The sequence below is a fragment of the Montipora foliosa genome, chromosome 10 (assembly GCF_036669935.1).
Source record: "Montipora foliosa isolate CH-2021 chromosome 10, ASM3666993v2, whole genome shotgun sequence".
Lineage (NCBI taxonomy): Eukaryota > Metazoa > Cnidaria > Anthozoa > Scleractinia > Acroporidae > Montipora > Montipora foliosa.
This window is the reverse complement of record NC_090878.1, coordinates 3,987,115-4,013,105: the sequence shown is the minus strand read 5'-3', so window position 1 is coordinate 4,013,105 and position 25,991 is coordinate 3,987,115. Positions and strand designations below refer to the sequence as shown.

At 40.3% G+C, this 25,991-nt stretch overlaps 2 protein-coding genes across 6 annotated transcripts in view; one reads left to right on the top strand and one right to left on the bottom strand.

The window, feature by feature from the left end:
* Nucleotides 1-75: 75 nt before the first annotated feature.
* On the bottom strand, nucleotides 76-7,133 carry LOC137973070 (extracellular calcium-sensing receptor-like). Its single transcript, XM_068819803.1, has one exon. It carries the CDS (start codon nucleotides 3,288-3,290, stop codon nucleotides 555-557), a length of 2,736 nt encoding a protein of 911 aa, XP_068675904.1. The 5' UTR covers nucleotides 3,291-7,133; the 3' UTR covers nucleotides 76-554.
* A 989-nt stretch (nucleotides 7,134-8,122) lies between these two features.
* LOC137973067 (trichohyalin-like) overlaps nucleotides 8,123-25,991 on the top strand; it is a 141,944-nt gene continuing 124,075 nt past the window's right edge. For 2 of the 5 annotated variants that reach the window (XM_068819793.1, XM_068819794.1), the window contains exons 1-5: nucleotides 11,923-12,514; nucleotides 16,951-18,164; nucleotides 19,537-19,920; nucleotides 21,741-22,118; nucleotides 23,907-24,253. In XM_068819793.1, the coding sequence (XP_068675894.1) occupies nucleotides 12,229-12,514; nucleotides 16,951-18,164; nucleotides 19,537-19,920; nucleotides 21,741-22,118; nucleotides 23,907-24,253 (2,609 nt within the window). In that variant the 5' untranslated portion in view covers nucleotides 11,923-12,228. Of the gene's footprint in view, nucleotides 8,183-9,625; nucleotides 9,757-11,922; nucleotides 12,515-14,169; nucleotides 14,363-16,950; nucleotides 18,165-19,536; nucleotides 19,921-21,740; nucleotides 22,119-23,906; nucleotides 24,254-25,991 lie in introns of those variants that run through there. The other 3 variants (XM_068819797.1, XM_068819796.1, XM_068819795.1) reach the window with 3 other exon arrangements.

Here is a 25,991-nt window from a genome sequence, read left to right as displayed (position 1 = left end):
ATTGTACACAATAGAGCGAGTTTCAATCGAGTATCGTAAAACGAAAACCAAAGTAATTACTTTGGCCAATCAAAAAGGACGGAGACAATCCACTGAACCAATCAAAACTCGAAGTAATTACACATAGCCGACACAAAGCGCGGGAAAATGTGCACGCGCAAACCACGATTGGTTTTGGTCTCACTTCTGATTGGTTGAAAAAGTGGCGCCAGAACTTTGAACCAATCACTGAGTGAAGTAAATGCAAAACCAAAGCAATTCGCTAATTGCTTTCGACACTCAATTGAAAACCGCTCTAATAAAAAGCACCACGGGAAAGTACTGCTCAATAGTTTCACGGCATCGGACTCTAATCGACTATTTAGCCAATGGTGAGTTCATAGTGAATCTCGATTAGTTCGAGTCCTTTGTGCGGAGTAACAGACAAAACCGTAATTTCGAAAGAACCGCCAAAATGACCGTTTTCCCCCAGAAAGGGTTGAAACTAACCAGGATTCACAAGAAACTTACCCTGGTCAGCGAAAACAGTCTCTTGTGCTGTTACAAACATGTTTTCAATAAAAGACTCCTTGGGATTTTCTATGAGGGACAACGAGGGTGGCTCTAGGAGAACCTCGTTTAGGAGTGGCAGCTGGAGAGACTCCAGGAGTACCCCGTCGTGAAGAAGCCGGAGAAGCCCCAGGGGACCCACGTTGGAATGAGTGGTACCCACCGGTGCCCAATGCAATAGCAACCCCTCCAATGGACAGCAGAGTTGATGACCTTTCGTTTCGAACCTCCAGTGGGGCTGGTCGAACGTAATTTTCTGTATTATGCCTCGAAAAGCGATAAATAAGCCATAGTTTTGGAGCGAAATTGCAACCCAAGGTACCTGTAGCGGCAACTGTGTTGGTTAAAACTGCAAATATTGATAAACTTGGCCCTTTCAAAACTGCCCATCCTGGATAAAATGTTGCGAAAGACACTAAAAATACTGTTAGTGAGAAAGCTAAATGTTTGGCTTCATCGAACCTATGGCCATGAGGAAGATTTTTAGTGCTGTACGCAACAACGACGACGGCGATTAAAATAAAACTGAAAAGAGCCGCACAGAAATACCGCAAAACATGCCCAGTCGTCGTTCTGTAAGCTAAACAAATAGCCTCGACTTCCAGCCTCGATACAACATGTCTTCGAAACTCTGGGGGATCTGTCAGCACCCAGATAAGGGAGATGAAGACTGGCGCGAGGCACAGCGCGAATGAAGAAAACAGCACCTGCTTACACCTCGATTTGGACGAAGGAGGAGTAAGTGGTTGCACTAAATAACGGATTCGGCAAACTTTGACAAATTGTACAAATGCACCACCGGTGTAGACAAAGTAGAATACAGGCGGCAATGTACGGCATACTGCATCAGATAGTTTGATGAGATGCATAAAATTAAACCCGTAGCCCAAAGCCACCAGAACCAATAATATGAGGTTGAGAATGCCTCCGGTGTCTTGAATTATCGGTGTCTTAAAGTGTCGCATAGTTATCACCATAACTACTAATACGCATAGTATACATGAGATTGTAAGTGCGCCTAGAGCACTTCCCCAGGAATCACTCCATTGAATAAATTTAAGGGGAACTTCCTCGCATTTGGAGTTGTCATGGTTGGATATATACCCTGCAATACAGCGAGTACATTCAAAGCTGTCTGGTTTTTCGCTGACAGTGTCCAAGTCGCAAGGAACACATTCCCACGAACACAGGTTTAGAGCGCTCTTATATGTCCCAGCTCTGCAAGTTTCTCCACATCTGGAATGAGGCTTAACATTGTTATGCCATTCCACAAGGTCATCCTGGACCTTCAATTTGGGTTTTTCGCCGGCGTTCCAAACTCCTATCTTAACAAGATTTAATCCACCGTCAGATGCCTGTTGATAGTTGTAAATGTCATACATCGCCTGGACTTCGCCTTTCTCCAAGTTGATGTGACCAGTCAGTCCCTCAAATGAAAGTTTCTTCAGACTTGACAACACATCCTCAGGTCGAAGTCGCTCAGAACACAACTTTCCTTGTTCATTAGTGCAATTCTTGAGTAACGCTTTCAATCCATTCGCCACAGAATACACTGCGTCCCTCACATATGGCGAAGCACCTTGACTAAAATCCCTGTCATATCTCTCTGGTGAAATTCTTTCAGAACCAGAACAAGGTGTCAGCAGTGGACTTGAGTAATTTGCCGCAGAGCAATTGAAATCGCTCTCCCACAGTTCATTCCACCATGAACCTTTGTTCATGTGAGGATTCACATTTTCTATGTGCTTTTTAAAACTATCGAATTCAAATGCGTGGAAGCCAAACCCGATGGCGCCATGAATGATGGGTTTGAATCGCATTTCGTGAATCAACGAAGACTCTGCCCAACCATCGCTTGCAATCCATGTTTTACCTGTCAACCCTTGACGCAAAGCTTCCTCGAATACCTTAGTCGCCTGTGGCACGAGGCAGTACAAGACAATTATTTGGACATGCTCCATGCTTTTTAGTCTGGTAACCATTTCCTCGATGAAAACATCCGAATCTACCACTGGGAATTGTTGTCTCATTGCAATACAAATTGAACTTTCGTTCGCCGCAGTTACGAATGTATCCACTCCACTGCGGCCATACCAATCATCGACGCCAATTACGGCAACACAACTCCACTTATAATGGGTCACTAGCTCTGCCATCGCACGCGACTGAAATTTATCCACTGGAACCGTTCGAAAAAATGACGTAAACGCTGAATTTGCAAGGTCGGCACTCGATGCGCCATAACTAACTTGCGGAACATCCACCACTTGGAGCACGTTTGCTACGTTAACCGACACTCGAGAGTCAAGTCCACCGATGACTGCTAAGATAGGACCTTGTTTCTGTGACGTGATCCGTGCAATACATGAATTTGTGGCTTGAAATCGTGAGTCAAAGTGCAGTGTGTTTCTGAAGACAAAATCGGAAGCGACTTCAACCCCGAGTTGATCGGTTCCGCACGTATCGCGGATATCATACCCAAGAGTAATATTACGTAAAATGGGATCTTTTTTGTTTATCTCTTCGACCGTGAAAACCATCGCTTCGGAGTACATTAGAACGTTCGGACGAAGACTGGTGCACGATCCATTCTCGTTAGCAAGATGAAGTGGAAATAAACCTCCAAGAATGATATCACCATGTTTGTAAACCCGTTCTATCGCATTTAAGGAGACTGCTGAAATCCTTACAATCGTTACGACGCTAAAGAAGAAAACGCAGAGAGACATCTGGCGTTTCATAATTGCTTTAACTTGTTGTATTTCAGCTGGGGATGTCTGCCACAGTGACTTCCTTATTTTGCATCTAAACACGACTCAGTTGAGAAAACTTATAACCTTTCGGGGTACCGCTGAATATTTGCATTGGGTCGTGACACAAAGGAGATCTGTTTGTGTTGGTTTCTGGTGAATAATTACCTCATGTCATTCATTGGACAGTTTCTTGACACTTAAAGTGGCAATTGTACGGAAAATTAGGATCTCTGACGCAGATTCGTGTGTGGGGTCATTTTTACCTTCGAATAATTTCCGGCAAATTTCATTTGGAGAAACATGAAGAAGCAACACAATAGATTTGTAAATAGTATTATAGCTTCATTATGATAAGCTATTCGGCGACTATTGAAATGAAGTTAAAGCTTTTTGATGGCTCGTTTTTGATGGAATGTTGAGACAAAAGTCAAAAGATCATTGCAGATGGTATATTGGTGTTTGGAAAAAAGGCAACGATATTGAAACAGCTTGTTTTTGGAAGTTAAAACACGGATCTTCTGATTTTCCGTAATCGAAGACGCACAATCTTATTAAACTGAATGGAGTTTCACTTTGGGATGACGTGATTCCGGATTACGGCCGTTGTAAGATTTTGCATTTTGCTCAAAAGATATAAAATCTATGCGGCCCATCTTAATTTTAATCCCGTTGGATTTTCAGATAATTACGAGATAATATTTGCTTCCATATAATAGGAGTATTTATATATTCTATCTTTACTTTTAGACGGAAACCACTGCGCATGTTTTTACTGTGTTCACTTAGCTGCTGCCATGATCAAAGCAAGAATCCATCATTAAGTGACAAAAACCCTGAATCTTTAACATTAGTTCGTAAAAGAAGGCTTTAAAAAGGAATATTCCCTGGTTTTATGAATCAGCTTCTGTGACATGCCTCGTCATCTCCCGTGATAGTCATGTTTCCAATCTACACGCCGGATCCTTTTAATCACCTATAATTTTTATTTATTTATTTACTTCTTACTGTTTTCTTACTTTCGATTGAATACCTCAAAGTGTGTCTATGAAGAACGGAATAATCGAAAGTTGTGTTCTTAAACTTCCTACGTCTCAAGGGCACCCAACGAGCCATGACGAGCAAATTAAGCCAAAAGCCTTTTGAAAGACATTTCTAGGCGCCTTGCAATGTCTAAAAACTGTCTAGAGAGATGTTTTCATCACCTAGACGAATTTGATCTGTTCGCATGTCGGGCCGAGAATTTTTGGGAAGGATATCTTCGTTTCAGACTGCTGCTGAACGTTACTGACCATATAAGAACTTCCTAGCCGAACTATTTGCTCATCCGAGACTTTTTAAGTGCATGCTAAAAATTGCAAAAATTCCTTCCGAAAACGTGAGGACCTACTTTTTCCTGGTCACGAATCTTTTGGGCGATGTTTTAGTAAAGAAATCTGCAGCTGTTTGGCAACGTAGAACCAAAATTCTTAGAGCAGTTTGACTCTCCAGAGACACATTTCAGGGAAGATTATCGTTGGGTGCCCCTGACGGTTCTCTAATATAAGAATATTATATTAGGTTATTATTAAGAACACAACCTTCGATTATACCATTAGAATTATTTACGTCTAAGTCGGTCGGGTGTGTCAGATATTCGCACATTGTGGTCAGAACAAAGATAGTCACTCTTTGCATGTTTTGCCGAGCCGTTTTACATCGGCGTTCGCTCAAGATTAAAATCCCTAAATTACCATAGTCCTCAGATGACACCCTGCTTCCGTCCTGAATCAGGGTTACCCACGACACTCGTGTAAACCTTGACTGTTTGGAAGCTGGCCAGTTTTGTTGACAAATATAAATCGACTAAAAAATGTATTGATAAATGCTTAGGTGATGCGCAAAGTCTAGCTATCATATAACAATCTGCTCTGTCATACTGCACATGCATGCACATGTGCAAAAATACTGAGCGAAAACTTGCAGACTATAGGGACAAATATATACTCCGCAGACTGGCAGACAGAAGCTAGTGATATAGAACAGATTTTTGCCTTTTAAGGCATGTACTAAAACCTGAAACACCGAAACGAAACCAACGAAACAATCGAAACAGCCACAAATTCAGTTTCCACCATAAACTATCAGGGGCACCCAATCAGTGATAATCTTCGGTGAAATATGTGTTCGGGAGAGCCGAACTGTTTTAAGAATTTCGGTTTTACGTTGCAAAAAGCTATAGATTTCTTTATTAAAACATCACCTAAAAGATTCGGCAACCCGGAAAAAATAGTCCCTTACGTTTTCGGAAGAGATATTTTTGCAATTTTTGGCTTTAAAAAGGTCATGCACCTAGCAGTTTCGGATGAGCAAATAGTTTCCTGGAAAGCCAAAAACGTTCCGCTAGCAATTTCTGAAATGAAGATTTCATTCCCTAAAAGTTTCGGACACTTCAATTTTCAGCTAAGATATCCGAACAGTTTAAATTCTTTTAGGTGATAAAAAATCTTTCTGGACAGTCTTTATACATTAAGGATCCTAGAAATGTTCCTCAAAGGCTTTTGGCTTAATTCGCTCGGTTGGGTGCCCTTGAACTATCTCTTCGAAATGCAAATACGTTTCAATAATACAATAATTTAAAAATGCGTTAACATTCTTTCATTATAACTTTGTCGCCTTGTGTTTTTGTTTGTTGCCTTGGTCCTTGCACTCTTTCCAACGTCGTTTTTACGCTAAACGCTTCAGTGACGACTACGTCTACACATTCCAGCACTCTGCAAAGTATGGCTGTTTCTGCTTGGGTGGCCTCATAGGTGGGTCCTCTAACGTACCACAGGGAACTTATGAACATACCAGAAGACATTGTGAGACGGGGTCTTCGGTTTATAGTCCTTATCCTGGAAGATTTGAAAGTTTAACCATTTGCAGATGAAATCCCAAAGGCAGTACTTTCTCCTCATTATTTTAAGATCCTGAGTGTTGATCCAGCCGGGGTTCGAATCCGCGACCTCCCGCGTCACGTGCACAGCACGTTGCTCAACCGTGACTGAGCAATCGGTGCTCGAAACGGTGCTGTTGCGTTTGGTCTTTGTGTGATCATGGGCAGACACTTCACATCCGTGACATAGTTAATTTGAGATGCAGAAGGAAAAATAATGAAAAAAATATAACAATTTTTTGTTTTCACTCTTAATATGTGCTAAAGGAATCTGCAAAGATTGCGAGTAAAGAACAACTGAAACTGGAAACACGAAGCGACAATCCGCCCGGACGTCGATTCTCGGTGGTGTTTAATATGAGTCTGTTTCGATGTTCAAGTTTCTACGGATGTTTCGTGCGTTCCGGTGGCTTCGTTCGGTGTTTCAATTGTTTCGCTGGTTTCGTTTCAGTGTTTCGATCACGGTTCCGGTGGTTTCGTTCCAGCGTTTGGATGGTTTCGGCCGTTTCGTTTCGGTGTTTTGGGTTATAGTACATGCCTTTTAGACGAGCTCGGCCAGCCTATTTTGCCTCTTTTGACCGAGCAGCATTCAAGGGAAATTTGCAAACAGCTGCGAATAACACAACAGAAACTTGTTCGGAAGGCCACTACGCCGCCAGAGACTTAATCCGGCTGGAACTTATTTCGAAAGAAAAGGTTTTAAAGAGTTTTTTTTTTTACCAAATGAATAACTGTGTAAACGATAGCAGCATGGGTGCATAATGTGTAATTCGCATCGACATTTTTGGGCTAGAGTTGTTTTTTCCCCCGACGGGGAGTCCCATATGAAACAGACGAGGATGCTCGTCGTCTCGCTCAGGGGTGTAAATTTTGGATTTTGGTCTCGCTTAGGGTGTTCCGGGCAAAGCGCCAATATTTTAAGCCGCCAAGGTCTCGTTTAGGGTTCCGCGAAGAAACGCAGAATTACACAAAGAGAAACAGAAGTCAAATTTTGCTTTTAAAAACTATTTTTAGATAAAAGCATTCGATGATTATGTCTTTATATCATTAAAACTCATTGCATGTCATATTTGTGTGTTTTTAAGCGGTCTCTTTTAGGGGTCACAAAAAGCTTGAGCGACGCCCAGATGGTCTCCTTTAGGGGTTAAATTCAAAATTTCCGACGAGAATCCCCGTCTGTTCCATATGGGAGTGCCCCCCCCCCCCCCCCCAACCCGGGTTTCTTCCCTTGCATCTTCCCAGAAAGTGTGGCCAGTTCCTGCTAATTTGCTTTGACGTCTTACAATACTAAAAAAGACCATTACACTCAACATAAAAACAGACCTTACAGACTGCTTTAATTACATATATAGGTCCATAAATTAGCATTGAATCAATATCGCTTTCCTTCCTTTGCTCCCTATTAATAACCCGTTAAGGAAAATCGATTTAATTAATTCTATAACTGCCAAACGTCTGTTGGCTGGTGACCACGTATCCCATGACAGCAGCCAAACTTTGTCCAAGGAGCGCCATTCAAGGGAAACTGGCAAACATCTGCGAATAACACAACAGAGAACTTGTTCGGAAGGCCACTACGGGCCAGAGAATTCGGCTGGAAATTATTTCAAAATAAAAGATTTTAACGAGTTTTTTACCAAATGAATAACTGTGTAAACGATAGCAGCATGGATGCATCAGTAATGTGTAATTCGCATTGATATTCTTGCGGCTAGAGATGTTTCTTCCCTTGCGTCTTCCCAGAAAAAAGGAAGGAAGTATCGATGGAAACGAAGAGTATAAGTTTGGTGTGGCTAGTTCCTGCTTCTTACTACCTCAGTGACCAGGACAGATGCGAATTTTTGGAATTTGCTTTGACGTCATACAATACTCAACATTTAAAACAGACCTTACAGACCGCTTACATATATAGGTCCATAAATGAGCATTGAATCAATATCGCTTTTCCTCCTTCCGAAATCAAACGGTAAGGTAAAACCTTAATTCTCTTAAAATCGAGACGAAAACGGGTGTGTTCGCACCTAGCCGCACGCAGCGTCGAAGTTCGAGTCGAAGGGCATCCGGGTCGACCTTATTCTAAATGAATTGCGTGTATAGGACAACGTTCGATGCTCTGGGATACTATCATATTATCCGGGAAGACTTGAAAATTATGACCATTTGCAAATCTCATTGCAAAGGCACGGCACATTTTTCCTCAGCTTGAAGCCTGTCAGCCTTGAAGTCGTTGCAGTGGATCCCTTATTCTCTTGTGTTCCAATTGCTCTTTTCCATGAAACGATTTTTTTCCCAATAGAAGCTACGTCAGCATTTATTGGAAAGGAATGCGCTTTAGGTTGTATTTTGCCGCCGGCTAAAGAGCCTCACCTCATTGAAGGGATTCGGGAATCGAGAATCGGGTGCTGTGGTATCCGAATGAGGCTTTTAGCTCTCTTACATTGTCATGTAATAACAATAATTGAGAATTAGAACTTACATAAGCATGGACCTATAACTTGATAAGACTGAACTCAAAGGAAAAAATATGCATAGGTGGAATAATTATCGAGCCTGAAGTGCAACCAAGGGGAAAATTGAAATGCAAGAATAGGAGTGTTATACCATCTCGCCTCTCACGGATTATTGTTTTCATTTTATTTTTTATTTTTCATTTTTCATGCCATTCTTCCCTTTACACAGCTTGGCAGGTCGGGTGCACAAGAAAAAAATAACTAAAGATTCACTTTCATTAAAAAATAATAATAATAATGTGCGAGCTTGATTCGCTGTCGTGATCCAAGCAATGTTATTCTTTTCCTTGCCCTCAAGTAAAAGATAACAATTTTTAATTTCCTTGCTCCTCGAAGAAAGTTTGGCTGCTGTCATGGGATAGGTGATAACCAGCCAACAGACGTCTGGCAGTTAAAGAATTATTTAAATCGATTTTCCTTGATGGGTTATTTATGGAGAGCAATGAGGGAATACAATGACAGTGAATGACGCTAACGGCGAGTCAAAATGCAAATTTGACATCTGCATCTCATGTTTTACAGGCTTTTCAGTTGGGAGTATCGAGCACTGAAAAGCGCCAAAATTTGTTATTTCCTACTCAGGCTTAAATTTTTGGAAGCCAGCTCAAAAGATGTAGAATTTTAACAGAGTAGAACTTTGTTCCAACCGCCGGTCTGGCGTTTGTTTTTAATAGGTCATGCCAATCGACCCAGCCAAAAACTACACATGAACTAATCTGCTTGGACTCAGTCAATAGCAAACTGCCAACACGATAAAATAGTTTATATCTCTCTTTTTTAGTTCGCGGAAAGTTTTGTGTTCTTTCCAAAATAGTTTACTATTCGCGTGCCTCTATTATTGTTGATTTTCTTTGTTTGTTATTAATGAATTAATTCCTTTTTCACTGTTGGTCTCTGGATATGGCGTGACATGACATCTGGAATGAAACAGAGCCTGCGCGATGCAGAATTCATCATCACTAAATGTTCAAGGTACACACGTTAAGTACAGCAGGCTATTGACTCGTGCAACTCTTTTGCGGCTTCGCAGGTCAGTTTCATCTATTTTTACTTGAGATTCGTATTTTATAGTCGTATTTGCCCGCGGGTCTTTAAAAAGTCCGATAACAACATTTATCGGCACCTTCGTGCAGTGTATATCAAACTTGTTCACGGGTTACTCTTATCAAGCAACAAACACTGCCGTCGATTCCTGGGAAGGTTATTAAATTCGTTTGTTTGTGGAGGGCTTTTTACTGTTCCTCTACGTGTGTTTGGTAAGGGATCTTACTCGCTTAGAAATTCTGTAGATATTTGTTTGCGCTACAAATGTTTTCATGTAAATGTAAATACTTGAGTATCTAGAGCATAGCTCGAACATGTGATCACGTCTCTTTTTAATGACCAATTGAAGCGTCTTGTTTGAAATTTGCCACCTGCTCTCAAACAAAGGCTTAGTTGCAGTTTCCTCGGTTTTTTGAAGCTCCGAAAGGTTTAGTCCCTTGAGCAAATGCCAGTCATTACTGAATTTATTATTTGTATGCTCTGATCCATGTAAAATTCTTCTTTAGAGTTCATTAACATATTTTTACACCAACAAGTTATTTTCCTTTGCTACGCTCATGAGCCTGATGGTCTTCAGATAAAAGATCGCAATGTCTGTTCTCTGCGGCCCGCTGTAACGCAATTTCCTTTTGAATAATCGAGTATTACGTGCTGTAGCCCCATTCGAGTCCTGAGAGGTCAAAATACTTGTCCCGTATAAAATTTCAGAATTTTCGAGATTACCCTGAAAATTGCTGTTTTGTCAATAAACTACTCTACCATCCTGCTGATAATCTTCAAATTGTTGCTACAGTCGCTTGTCAACAAGAGACGCTTTGATACAATAGTGGAAGCCATTTTATGGAATGGTGACTAAGTATTTTGTTTACCTTGTCTAGCTGTGATTTGCAGTTGAGTGGGAATGGCTGATGCAGGTAACAAGGGGGGAGGGGTGGGTAAGGTATAGCCGTTACCTTGTTAAGAGGGAATATTAAACCAAAAACCTTGCCTTTCTTATAAGGCATTTTTTTATGCTCCTCCTTGCAAGGTTTTCTCAGTGTAAGGACCAACCTCGTTTCCAGGGTCTCTCTTCACTGCCTCCATTGTCAACGACAAGAGAGACCCTAGGAACGAGATTGTATAAGGACCTGGCGAGTTGTTTTTTATTTTTCTTGACTATGCTTTCTTGAGATTCTTGTTTGAGCTCTTTTCTTTTCGCGGTATGCGTGACCGTTTTTTTTTTTTTTTGCATCAACGATGAGTTAAGAAATCAGTGCACTATTTCATATGTTTAGCCATTCAGTATCATCAATAAGCTCACTTTGTCAGCAGAAAACCCTTATCTCACCATAGCTCCCGGAAATCAACTTCCCGAACAGTTACAACTTGTCAAAATTTGAATTCGCATACGTATCGTAGTCTTCCGACATGAACTGAGTCATGGCTTGATACGTTGCCAGACATCCAGATAAGTTCCAGATGAGCTCACCTAGTCCTGTAAAATGTTTGTCGTAGACTCCTCATTCAGAAACAAAAGCTACCTTTAGAGTAAAATTACAAATTATTCCATACAAGAGTACTGAGTAGAATCTTTCCCTTGTAACAAGAATGAAAATTGATTGCGAATACTGCTGTTTTCGAGATTATCCTCAGTTTCTAATTTTATCTTTTATAACTGGCATATTAAAATAATGCTGTTCAGAGTGCAACCAGAAGTACCGGTATCAATTGATTGCTCACTTATAAATATTGCACGGTTTTTCCATTGTTGGTTTAAATCATCTCGACAGAAAGAGTTCACTTTTCTTGCGGCGTTAAATAAAATTCATTTTGGAGTAATTTGGTAAAAAGGCTAGAGTGTTGAAAACTTGAAGGAGACGCAGCTCAATTTGAAAATAAAAACTGGAAAACATTTCCTGAACTGAAATGAAAGCAGGGCATATTTTACGTTGATCGTTTCAGCTAAATTGTCGTATTTTCTTCGAAGTGGACTCGATTACCATTCGATCAAAAATGACTAGCTACCGATTGGCTCGAATTTTTGGTACCTCTGCATGCAGTTAACTTATGTTTGCTTGGAGTGAAAAACAAACATGCCTGTATCAACCAATGAGGGACCTTTCTTTCGTTTCTTCTTGCCTGCCATTGAAGTTACTCTTTTGTTTAGCGACATAAATTAGTAAGCTTGTGAATATATCATTTGCACATACTATTTCTCAGGGTCTTATAGAGCTTCTTAAGTGTAAATACAAATTGTTCAGCGAAGATTGTACCACAGACTTGATATTCAACTTCTAATGATTTGATGCGATGAATGGAAAAACAAGATCGATATGTGTTTCATGCACAGTCAATCGCTAAATTGTGTTAACAAAGCACAAAGAAGGGCATATTTCCGTGAAGATTCTAGAACTGAGAGTTTCGAATGAGTCAAGAGTAGATCTGACTGTTCTCTAAACGTATAGCAAATTCTGCAATCATGGAATCGACATCAATTGTAAATGGAAAAAGTGACAGTGTGTTGTCTCTGTGTACGTTTTGTAATAACTCGACAGAAGGCCTTGAGAAGAAGCTCTTTGCTAAGGAACAAACGAAAGGGCCTTTTTTTCCTATCCTGGCCAAATTGCAAGGATCAAATACCAAATTAGACTTGCTAGGACGTGCAGTTGTGTGTGGAGCTTGTTTTCATCATCTTCTTCGACAGTGGAGTAGCTACGAACGACGTGGTATTCCTATTCGAAAACGCGAGTATAAGGTTATAACAGGTATGAGTTTATTTAAGTAATCATTCATGGTCAAATCCTGGTTGTTTCGTGAGAAAATATCGGCGATTTTGTGAGATTATTAGTAACCTAAGGTGAAAAACTTCCAACTTTTATCTCGACTGGATACTATTGTTTATATCCCAATGCCGAGACCCGACGATAAAATATTGCTCTCACAATGGATATGAACCATGCGATATGATATTTACAGACCGACATGCATATACGTAGCCATGGAGAAAAATGATGGCTTCGAGTTACCAATATTTGATCCAATTTTCAAACCCATCGATATACTCAATAGCTTTCTTGCAAATGTTTGAATATAAGAGCAATGAAAATGTCCGAAATGAAGCGTAAACGCAAACAAAAGAGTCGATTAACGTGGGAAAAATTTGGTCTATTATGCTGGGCATGTCACGATCATTTTATTTTTAAAAGCCTTTTTGTATAAGCGATTTAGTGATTCACCAGATTCAATAGATTCAATTCTTTAGATATAAGCTGAGATCCGCTATGTTGTTACTCGCAATTTCAGACGTGAAATGATAGTAAAGAAAATACTTATTTACTTGTTGCTCCAGACACATATCGTCCATGTTGAGATAACCATTGTGTAAAATTCTTAATTTATTTGGTTAAGTGCGCAACGCAGAAAGTGTCGTGATATATAAATGATTAATGTTGTATTTTTTTGCTTATGGGAAATGTGGTGTCACTGAAAGGAAATGTGAGTTCCCAAATATAACCTGAGTAACAAGCGCTAAGAGGGGGGGGAGGGGAGGGGGGAGGGGAGGAGGGGGGGAGGGGGAGGCAGAGTGAGTGCTCACGCACTGAGGCTAAAAACTACAGTAGCTCAAGTGTGGTGCAATCAACGGACTATATTTATCTTTACAAATGAAATGAGTCATGTTTGCGGTAAGGCGGTCATTTGTCTTATCTTATGGTGAATACGAATCTTTTGGTTAGGAATTTTTGAAGCTTGTTTGATTGTCTTCCAACACTCATGCTTTCTCTTTGTGAAACAACTATTACGTGTTTGTACTGAATTTTTGTCTCCAAGGTAGAAAAAAATGAAGCACTTGCTTACAGATTGTATAAATAACACAAATACATTTTCATTGTATCGAACGTTTCAAACATCGAGTGGACAAGCGAAGCTCACAACAGTGGGCGTTGATTGTTGACGAAAACGGCGGCCCAGTGAATGTCGAAAACGAAGTCTTCGCCAATCCCTCGCGAACACCTCTCTTCAAAGTGTCATTGTTTCGACAGCACATGCGCAGAGCTGGCTGTATCAGGCAGCCGTGGATTTCATTCGCGCTTTGCAAGAGATCTTGACTTATTTTTCTCACGGCGTGGAACAATCATCAGCAGACGAAGGAAGAAGGAGGACTGGAGACGGAAAAGAACGCTCTCAGCTCCTACTGGCGTGATCGTAGACAAGAGCCGTAATTTTAGATGATAACACAATTTTTTTTCTGCACAAGAACAGGGTGTGCCCCCACTCAAACTCGTGACATTATTATCCTAAATCATGCGCCCAACCCTTCTGAAACTTGAGCTTTTGGCGTAATGGTGACAATGGCTCGTTATTTACACACCTAGTGATCAGTTCTCATTCCATGTGTTGTTCGCATTTAAGTCACAAGCCTTAGCTTACCCGAATCATGCGACATTTTAAGATAAACTTCCTCTTATTGCACGTGACACTCTTTTTGTTGTTCGTGACAAATGGGTTCAGAAGTTTGTCTTCTCGTTCTTTATCGTTCTTACGTGACAACTCGCACCTTGCGTCGTTCGTTGCTGTGACTCAGTATTTGTCTAAGCTTACACCGATTGGAAGAGGTACGTAATACCACGGCGCTAAACAAACTGTTAACTATAGATCCGTTATGCATCAATGCCTGATAACACATTTCTTCCCGCAAAAGCTTTTTCGAAGTAAAACTCTTTACAGTCTGCAGAAAGCCCAGTCTCAAATCCACTAACTGAACACAACTCTTAAAAAAAACAGTGAAACTGGCTCACTGAGCTCTTAAATAATAATTGTTGTTGAGTTTTCAAAAGCATCGTACGTATTCACTAATGTGTCTGAGTTTTCTCTTTTCTTTATTGGCATGTATGACAAATTGGTTCTTTCAACGACTAACATAACATCGGACTTGCAACAAAACCCTACTGTACTGTGACGTTCACTTTCGTGAATTTGTTTTAAACCACTTACATGTAAGTGTATCGTCCAGAGCAATGACATTTGCGAGATTTAACAGTGGAAGACTGTTGCTCCAACTCAATTTTTATTTACAGAGGGAAATGATCATAATTAAGTAAAGTACGATCGTCCGGGTGAGTGTAGTCCTGAGAAGGACTGTTTGAGATGACATTGTCTTGGTTGGACGGGTTCTTTTTTAAATTGAGTGGAATCATTTCTGGCCAAATTTGCCAATAGCAATGTTTTTCGTGTCGTCACCCATTGTTATTAATATACCAACCAGAACCTAATTGGCTGTTGAAACAATAACTTCTTTCGTTCCGTAGTTGGCAAATTTGAATATCAAAAGAAATAGGCCGTCAATAAATATCGCCATATTTGCTGAACCTGATGAATTATTTATATCTATGATTCGTCTCTTCATTCTTATCTCATTGGCTAGTTTCAAGTCTGATAATTGTTTAAGGTATGCATGTGCAGTCCCAAAACATCTTGTAATATGCAAATGTATCTCCGTATGTCTTTATCCTGCCATAGTTGTGATCCTGACGACTTAACAATTATATGTTGACGTTTTGTGTTTGGCAAATCTTCGTAATTTGTTGAATTCGAGTTGCTTTGTTTCAAGTCGTTAAGCATTCTGACAGCTGTTAAATTCATGCTTTCGATTTGCCAGCCACTTCGAAAGGTTTACATCAACTTTACGGGAAGGTTTTGAAAAACTCCGCAGTTCTCCAGATTCTTTTAGACATTCCGTTCTCAGTAAGTATATACCAAGTTTTGAAATTGAAGTTGTTTTCTTAGATTTCCTACACAAAACTTGAGAATCATCTGAATCGAAGGAAAGATAACAAGGTCTTCTCGTGATGAATTATTCACAATTTGTTTCCAAGTTCAGAAGCATTCAGTCATAGTAGGAGAGTTAATCAACATTCTAAACTGATCTTAGCGCAGAGTATTCTGTCGATAACAGTCTCGCTTCTCGCTCAACTAAACAAAAAGTACAAATTGGGTGCATGATATGGTTTTGATACAGGCGCGGTATGTAAAGTCCGTGTTGATCTGATTCTTGTTAACTGAACATCATTTGTAAGGTTAGTTTAAGAATGTAATGTGTGCGGCTAGAATCAATAACAATTTCGAACAAAGTTTGGACCACTTTGTGTCATACTTCGTTCACCGAAAAGTGATAGATAGTTTTGCTTGTCATGGAACAACTACAAAGACCTTTCAAATGCATCAGTTGATAAAAAAGGCAGGCTTTTCGTTTCCAGGACTAGGTTGCTTTGTTTTGCCTTCAAAAATCAGCTTCAAAGGCCAATGCTCCTATTTTCTTAGTTTGAAACTGTGGAAATAAAGGAGCTATATTTAATTTATTCCACTTTATTGTTTGGGCGTTTACTGTCCGTTGGATGTTTCAATCATATGTGTCGATGAAAAATTAATAACATTTGACAGGGAGCGCATTTGTACGTTTTGAATTTTAACTTGTTGGGCAAACGCCTCTCTGATTACAGTGAGAATGACCTACTTAAAAGCAAATAAATCCGACGTAATATGGCTCTGTAGCCCTCCGTACCAGTCCACTTTGTTTTAATTTTCGAAGTTCGTAAATGTCATTTCACATGCTTGAAAAAACAGTGCCCCTACGTCACAGGACAGACATGCTACAAAAGTTTCATTTCAAATGGTCGCACCAGCGAAATCCATCCATATAACTAATAGTAATTGTACTTAATAATCGGAATATATAACAGAAGAATTAACAGTAGAATTACTCCTCAGTGGCGTTTTTTTTATACTTTACACATAGAACCACTTTGAACTGCTTAAGTGAATAAACAGCTCCACAGGAAAGTACTACTCAGTAGCTTTCATTTGATTGTGCACACTTTAGGAACTGACCCGCAGACTCAAAAGTTGCTGGAACCACCTTGCACAGCATAAGAAACAGTACCACAAGAAAGTACTGTTCAGTAGCTTTCATTTAAATGATCACACTTTAGGATTACACGCACAGAGTCAAGAGATAGAACCACATCGTACAGCATAATAAACAGCACTGCAAGAAAGTACTGCTGAGAGCAGCCCTCTCTTGAATCGTCATACATAAGGGCTTTGTCCTCAGATTGAAAGGTTCGATCAAGTGCACTTTAAGCCTTAACAACACCACTTAATCTTTAATACTGGAAATGAAATAAATTGCTTTTTTTTGTTTCAGACGATTCCATTAACAATTATCAGGGTCGTCGAGAAGAAGAGATACGAAGAGAGATCGAATTGAAGATAAAAGAAATCCAAAATCGCGAGGATTTAATTCGTCAGCAAGCCGAACAAAGATTCGAAAACTACCGACAACGTCAGGACGAAATACGAAGAGAAGCCGAAGAAAGGCTTTTCGAAGAACAAAATAGGGCTGAGAAGTTGAAAAAGGAAACGATAGAAAAATTGAAATTAGAGCAGCTAAAAGAAGATGAGTTGAGACAACAGGCTGAGAAGCGCATCCAGGAGGAAAAGGAAAAACGAGATTACATCCGTCAAGAAGCTGAGAGGTTGCTAAGGGAGGAGAGGTTGTTAGGATCCCTGAGGACAAATCAGGAAACCCAGCCTTCAAACGGTGAATTGGCTCAACAATATAGGACTGAGGTTATTATTCCAGCAGGGGAAACCAATAAGGGTAGATCACCTTTGAAGGAAGTTGAATTGATCCGGGTAGAACCAGACGCAGAGATGGCAGGTGTCATTAGCGAGAGAGAGCTAAGCGCAAGGAGCAAGAGCCGTAAAATGATGGTGTTCGACCCAGAAACAGGGTGTTACAGGAAAAAGTCAGAAATTGAAGATGAGGAGGCCTTAGCACCCGAGATTAAATCCAACAGAGTAGAATATCAGTTTCGTATTGGCTCTGACGAGGCCAAGACTGGACAAACCGAAACAACATCCGAGGACATTCCAGTGTTTCAGGGATCAGTGACAACAGAGCGCAGTTTTATGGTAAATGGTAAAAACAGATCGAAAGGCCAAGAAGGAATTAGCGAAGATGATCTCAAAAAGGGTGGGGATCCTATGACTGAAAATTCTGAAGAAGAGAAGAAGAAATCTGCAAAGGAACCATCGGAAAGAAAAAGGACGACTCGAGCCATGTCAGATGAATCGTTGGAAGAAAAGATACGAGAAATGGAGAAGCGGAGAGAGCGACTGTTACTTCGTGGACCGTCTTTTGAGGCAAAGGAGAGCCCATCAGAATCTCCTGACAAAGAGGACGATTCCCCACGAGGTGAGCCCGACAGCCCACGAAGCTTAGGCGAAGATGGTTCGAAGAAGAAACGAAGTCGAAGTGAACGAAATAAACGGAGACTAACGGCCGAAAAGTTGAGCCGGACAAAGAGTGAAGACGATGTGTTGGATGGAAGCCGGAGCAGCTCAAGTAACGATAAGGTGAGATATAACATTTTAAAAAGCTTAGAACGTTTGTTTGTTAGACATCCTCATTTCCATAATTCACTAATTCAAAAACGATTCGCTGTGGTCTTCAAGCTGACACGGAAAAGCGGAAGGCACCTTGTTGACAGGACGAAATTTCAATGCGGGCGTTCAAGTGGACTTAATTGTGAGAAGACGGCCTTTGCTTGCACTCATAGGTCAGGTCACTGAGCAAAGAACTGTTAATGACGTCATAGCTGTTATGTTCATGTCCCTAACGATATGTCCAGAAATGTAAGTAATTGGACGCACGTTGCTTTCAATAGAGCGAGTTTCAATCGTGTGTCCTAAAACCAAAACGAAAGTAATTACTTTGGCCAATAAAAAAGGACGGAGACAATCCAGTAAACCAATCAAAACTCGAAGTAATTTCACGCAGCCGACACAAAGCGCGGGAAAATGTACACGCGTGAGCCACGATTGGTTTTGGTGTCACTTCTGATTCGCTGAAAAAGTGGCGCGAGAAGTTTGAACCAATCACTGATTGAAGTAATGCAAAACCAAAGCAATTCGCTAATTACTTTCGGCACTCAATTGAAAACCACTCAAAACGCGACGAAGTGTTCCCTTGATCTGTTCCCCAATTCCAATATCACTTGCTTGTAGAAATACAAACAACTAGTATCACCCAACTAGTGGACTATTACAAATCCTGCATTTTGATTGGCTACATTGCTAGAGGACTATTATTAATAACCCTCGATTAGCGAAAAGCGTCACGCTTTCTTTCCTTTTATTCCCAAATAAATATTTCTGTAACTTGCATTTGCTAACTTTATTATTGCCTTTTCTGTCCGACTAGTTGGGTGATACTAAAGCAATAAGACCCTTCGCCCCTCAAGGCACCGGTCAATAACCCATTCGGCTTCGCCTCAAAATAAACAGTTGCATTTACCCCTGCAGCCTGAAAATAACACTAATCCTGACAGTAACCTTACTGTTGGAAATAGGTAGCAATTTCTTACACTCGGAAGGAAAACTTCGTTATGTGTGTCAAAATTGCATTTTCCACGATTAATAAAAAATAGATCGTAACGCCTTATTACAAAGCATTATGGGATTGAAATGCAGACAAACATCGCGAAAATTTCTTTGTCCTTGTCCGCATATTAATCCCATAATGCTTTGGGCACTAAATTGTGACGTCAGTTAAAAAGAGTGCTATGAGGCGTGAATCTAATTAGTTGCATTTCTGGACATGAGAGGTTGTGTGCGTTAATAAACGTGTTCGTTTAATGCGTGACCGGGTGAGAAGCAAGAATTGTCGCCAACCTGTCGCTACAGCTTTCAAGCGTCTATTGTAACGCCTGGTTATTTTGGTCATTAGGCTCCAAAGATAGATAACAAGGAAGAAACTTTCACGATCCAGTTGAATAACACCTCAAAAAAGATAGAAAACAAAGAGGAAACTTTAACAATACAGTTGAATCAAACCGAGAACCCGGATGAAGTGTTCGTAAAACAGGAAAAACCGGTCGAAGCAGGTCTGGCAGACTTAATGACCTGGGATGACGACTCTACAGATGGTCGATCCTCGCCTCAGAAGGATCTGCCCGAGGCGTTCAGAGAGAGGGCGGACAGTACTGACGGGGAAACGTTTCCAAAGCCGATCAATCTAGTGGAGATAGAGGCTCCCATTACAGTTACCGAGAAAGAGAAAGTACAGAATGCACCTGTAAACATTATGGACATCGATAATGATGATGATGAAGTAAGTGATGCCCAGAATGATGTTTAAGTTGTGTTTTGCACGTGGGTCATGCAGTGATTCGCTCTGACGAAGGGCTAACGCTCGAAACGTCAGCTTTTAGAATCTCTGTACGGTGGCCAATTTACATTATCAACTCCGTTGATAAAACCAAATTTTTGTATAGTGATTTGCTAGTCGCACTGCGCTTTTTTTTTAAACGAAATTTGCCAAACGAGCGAAAGATTTTGGTTAACACGTGACGGACATTATTTTTTGTCTTGCTGTTCCCCTGACAGGTGTTTTTAAAGTGCGCCTAAACCCAAGTATTTTTTGTTCCTAATATAAATCTCCCCATCCAAATTAAACATATGCCACCGTTGTTACCCAGAATTTCGCTTTTTCTGTGCCGTGCAAGCCACGTAAACTACGCAGAACTAGCAGTAATTTGGACCTACGATCGTGATGTGAGAGGCATGGGTCTATTCTCGATTTTACGTCACAAACTGCTTTGCATTTTTGTTTTCAAAGAAATTTTGGGTAGCGTCGTACCTCTTGTTGAACACTTTATTTCATTGGCTGTATATTGTAGTACTTCCTATTGTTTTCTGTGCTAAATCCATTGTTATCTTTGTTCGTTCTATTGTTCTTTTGGCCAATCCCATACATATTGTTATAAATGTTATCTGTCCTTCTTGTTTTAAAAAGCCCCAGTCAATTTTCCGCTCTGAAAATATCTTTTGAATATCTTTGTCTCGGTACTGCTGTTTGTTGATCACCATCTTGGATTATCAGTTGAGCTGGAATGAATTCGAACAAAAACAGAGCGTGAAGCAATCCCTCTTATAGTACGTCTTCGTATTTAACCATCTGTTTCTAGGCGTAGGTCGTTCTGTACCCTTTGGGTAAGAGATGATAATTATACATGTATTTGAAGTAAGTTGTCAACTTTAAGCGCTCATGTTCATGTATTTCTTGTATAATTACATAGGTGATTTTTGAAAATTCTTTGCGCTGAATCGTAATAATCACCAAAGCATTTTTTTTTTCAAAATGGCCGCAAGCCGTTTTGTCGAGGTGACAGACGAATAAATTAATTGTTTTAAAGAAAATGCATGTTTTTCAAATAAACACCTGTGTATTTGTACTAAAACAATTATCCAACAAGCCTTCGCCAAAGAATTGTTAAATATTTTGTGCTATCATTTTCATTTAAGACTTCAAAAGCCTATTTATTCATGTGACAATATTACTCATATTGCTCTAAACTGAGCAATCCAATTTACATCGTAAATGGAAACACCGTGTTTAAACAAGTCATGCATTTAACGCATAACTCGGCACTTGGAAATCTCCATTTCACGTTAATCCGTGAGTTTCCATGTGATCGCAGACGAGGGAGGAGAAGTATGAGGGAAGAGAATACATCCCCATGCCCCGTGATAGTTCTTGACAGTTTAATTTTAGCTTCGCGCCATGTTGTGGAAGACATTTTGGTGACGTACTTATGCACCTATCAATGTTAAGGCCCAGGGAGGATGGGTCGGGTTAACCACGGCAGTTTGATCGTGAGGTCTGTCCCCAGGGTAGGGATCAGTTTTGATCGTATGTGATGTCCCCAGGCTAGCGATTTTGATTGTACAAAGGACATTTTACCACCTTCACTTGCCGCCGGGTGGATATATGGTGGATTTGTTCTCTCTCCCTCAGCCTCTCTTGCCTACAGACTATAGGCGAACTCTTTGTGATCTTTGAGTGACATTTTGTTTGCGCTTCATCTCGCAAAACGTGCTGTTAGTCAACACTTGACATAGTGTTTCCCGGCATGTTATCTTCTTTCCTAGGATTCCGACCTGCCTACTCCAATCATTGAGTCAATCTCGACTTGGGACAACAAAGCGCGCGCAAGCAATACTGTGGATGAAGACCGCAAACGCCGTGAGAAAGAACACGAGGAAAGAAAGCGGAGGATAGAAGAAAACCAGCGTAGAGCCGCTCAAGAGCTAAAGGCGAAGAAACATGCCAGCGTTGAAGTAAATGAAAAGGAAGGAAGCGAGGAACCTTTTTCGGAGATGACGATGAAAGAAAAGCGTCGCTCATTGGTTGATATGTGGGAATCATTCAGTGAGGCCCAAACACAAGTCACTTCCTTTCAGGAGGATGACATTGTGCCACAAAAACGAAGCAGAAAAATACTAGAACGAGATAACAGAACAATATCGGTGAGTTGACTCAAGTATTGTTAATGTATATTTCAGCTGGTGTGGCAGTCCATTTAGGAAAATTAATGAGTTGAAATGAATACAAAGCATCGAAAAATCCAACTGGCATGTTGGCTACCCAAAGCGTGGGCGTATTTTCAAGATGGCTAGATCGAACTACTGGTCTGCAAACTTAAAACATTACGTTTCAATTTCAGCCTTAACGTGCAAAGGTTTGTTGTCTTTCAAGAATTTATTAAACCTTGCTCCCAAGGTCTTTCATCTGCACACTTCTAAGGCTGTTCTATAGGGAAATCACGCTCGGTAGTTGTTATGGGCGATCCCTATTTGCGCAGGAATCCTGTACATTTCCCGCCCAAATAAGATGCGACTCCGCTATTTCCAGTTTAACAAACTCAGTGCGCATGCTTACTACGAAAAATTCCTGACGTCCCAAAAAAAACGTATTTGAGGGAAGGGGAAGGATGTTGTAACACACACCGTCTTCGATTTGCCATAGTGTGGTCATGCGACCCTTAATTTCGTGGTTAAAATGTCTTTTCTTCAAAGGTAAACGTCAAGCGGAAATTTGCGTTTTGCTAAAAATCAAAGAAACTTGTCCGATTTTAGCTCATTTCTTGCCTACAGTGTAGCACGAAAATTTTGCGGATTGGTGATTTTTTGTGGTTTGTGGGACAAATTTTTGCGATTCGAGAAGACCGAAATTTCTGCTGGTAACTATATATAATTTTTGCGATTCTCTGTTCAAAAAGCAGAGAAGCAATACATTTTATTTTCAACTTTTATTGTTCAGTAACTTTACTTTGCAAAAAGAACTGAACAACAACAAAACAAAACAAAACAAAAAGCCTACCACCCCTACCATGCACAACAAAACACTGTTTCGTTAACTTGATACGGTTTGCCTGTATGCAGACGCCCTAGCAAATGGTGTTCCTTCAGATGACCCATTCGTGCCAATCTACTGCATGGAAAATTGCTGTACACTTGACATTTTCTGTCCTTTACATATTGTTTTGTTTGCGATATAGACTACCGTATGTATCTAAGCTCGGGTTCCTTTTTCCAATGGAAAATCATGTTAATTTTCTTGTTTAATTCCAGTGCATATCGCGCAAGTGGCACAACTCGGTTAAAAGCGGATTTTTTAATTTGACTGAAGGGAGTTAATTTTAGTGGTGTTTTATTTTGTGGGTTTTTTTTTTCTACGGGAAAAATACGATTTTCATGCTTCTATAACAAGCAGCAATTGGCCCGTTTCACGCGAACGCAATGCTAGATCTCTCAAGACTCGCGACTAGAAACATAGGTTTAGAGATATCTGCCACAAAACATCCATACAGCCCTCGACTAACTGACTCGACTGAAGCAGCTTTGATTTGTTACCTTTTAGCGGAGCTTTTGTTATTTTTGTAAACAGGATCGGAAAATTGCATCTTCAAAAATATTTTACTGAGCAGTTTACTTCACCTGTAATTGCAAGTTGTTTTATCCGAATATTGATGTTTACAACCTCAGAAAGGTTGTTAAACAACGTTATTGTGTTGTCGAACAATTATTATTGGTCTTAACTGTGCAAAAAAAAATAGTTCGTTGAGTGCAATAAGTGGCGTTGACCTGCCCCAAACGATATCAAATATCTTGTTTATCGACACACGACTTCTTCGAGTCAAACTTCATTTACATAGAAACACGCATGTCCTCTGGGACCCCTGACCTAACATGTTTTGATTTGAATGTTTGCAAATTAAGCGCAGTTCCAAATGTTGAAACATAATGTTGTTGTAGTTTGATCCAACAGGGGAAGACGACGGAGAGGAACGGGGCGAGGTCGATATAACAGAGGCAATGAGCTCGAGTCGACCGGTTGTTGTAGAGAGCAACGAGAAACTAACCGACGAAGAACAAAGATGGGAGAGCGCTGAAAAATTTCAACCAGGACGACTGCAGAAAACTGTGTTTCATGGCATGACCGAATCGGCTCCAGTGATTGAAGAATCGAATGCAAAACCTCACAAAGGACCAAGTCGATATGATTGGATGAAGGGAGAAAGTTACGCGGACCAAGAAGCGCTGGTGCCGACCAAACTTAAGCTAGGTTTGCAGAGTAACCAAGAAACCCAGGAGATACCAAGGTGAGGAACATTTGGATTTGGTTCTATACGTGAGGTACACAAGGTGATGATCAAGTCTGAATTTGCAGCTGTCATTAGTGCGATGTTCCAGCTAGTACTATCTTCCATCTTTATCTATCTTCTATCTTTAGTTGCAAACTAAAATGGTTATACCTGCAATAAAAGCGCAGCGAAGCCAATATCTCGAAAAATGAAGGTTGTCATCATTAATTCTTTCAGGTGGCTTATCTTTTTAATTTAGGGATTAACATTTAATTCCCCAGTCGACGGATTTGTGATATTTAATGTCATAGGTGAATGATTATTATTCAACATAGTTTTGTTTAATTGTATTCTTTTGACGAAAGATGTATGAACGTTAATAACGGTATCAAGAAAAATGTGACTAATATATCAAGAATACTGCTCAACCTGCAAATGGGCAAGCGATCTGCGTTCATGGTATATTGGTTCAAAAGGTAAAAATAATATTACCCTCTGGAATATATCGTTGATATGTGGATGTTTTAATTTATCCTGTGAAATATGACGCTGTAACGCATGAAAACAACTGATATTGGCTACTATTTGTCTTTTTTTGTGGTAAATTATTCCAAGTGACTTTAAGTGCTTTTTTCCTTGTTGGGTCATTTTACATGCAATATCTGTAACGTCATTTTGTCACGCATTCCTTAGTCACGAAAATGTCTTCCGGTTATAATGTAGCCTGGTGGCAGGCGTTCGAAGGGGAAGGGAAAGGAAACCAGCGGGAGGACGAGGAGGTTGCTCCCCGTTCTCCCTTCCCACCCCCTTCGAACGCCTACCACACAGCCAAGTTATTATAGTAAAAAAATACGAAAAGAAGGACTTTTAGCTCATGCCGAAGAGGCGTTTTCAAGATTGCAAAGGAGTAAGTGCTGTTACACTTGGCAATTTTTCTTCCAACTTGTTTCATAATTTTATTGCGACATAATTTCTCATATTGCCAAAAAAGTTGCTTTATGGATGTCACTTTAGGCAGCGTTTCATGCAACTTGTCTCCTTTTCGGTGATCACATGAGGTTTTCATTGGCTTGGTGCCGCAAAGCGTTGCGACACAAGTTGCAGAACAGATGTTACACTGCGCAATGCTTGAAGAATTCGGTTCATCACTTCTTTCCATCCCTCAAACTGACATTTCCCTTTTTATTCAACTTATACGACGTACAGTCTACTTTAGACTTCAAATCTACTTCAACGAAACAAAGATTTTAAACAACCTGAGAAGATTCACAATAGGCGAGGCAAAGAGTTGTACCCGGATCGATGGCTTCACCTTGTAGTTTCCGATATCCACTAGACTAACGAGACAACCTTCCGACAAATCGAACTTTTTAGAGTATTGAAATAGTACCCAGCAAAACAATTGAAAGTTAACCGTCTTCAACGGGGTTTTTAGACCTAAATACTGTAGATCAGCGCGGCATAGCTTAGAAACGCTATTTCTTGTTGAACTAAAGCTGTAATTCTGCCTGTTTTCATTCTTTTTAGAGCGGTAAGCTTGTCAATATATTGACATGGGATATTGCGTCGTGTAATTGTTACGAAATGTCCAATGCCAGTTTGATGGATGGAAACTAGTGACCATCGTTGCGGAAAGTACCGAGAACTCAATTCTACTTTCCGCAACGGTTTGTGCAACTTCTCTTGCAACATTTTTTGGTCTTTGCAAGGTATGTTGCAGTTGGCAATGTTTCGTGCCAGACAAGTTGCACGATGA

Excerpts from the sequence above, each read along its gene's own strand:
- LOC137973070 (XM_068819803.1), bottom strand. The coding sequence starts at position 3,290 with ATGAAACGCCAGATGTCTCTCTGCGTTTTCTTCTTTAGCGTCGTAACG.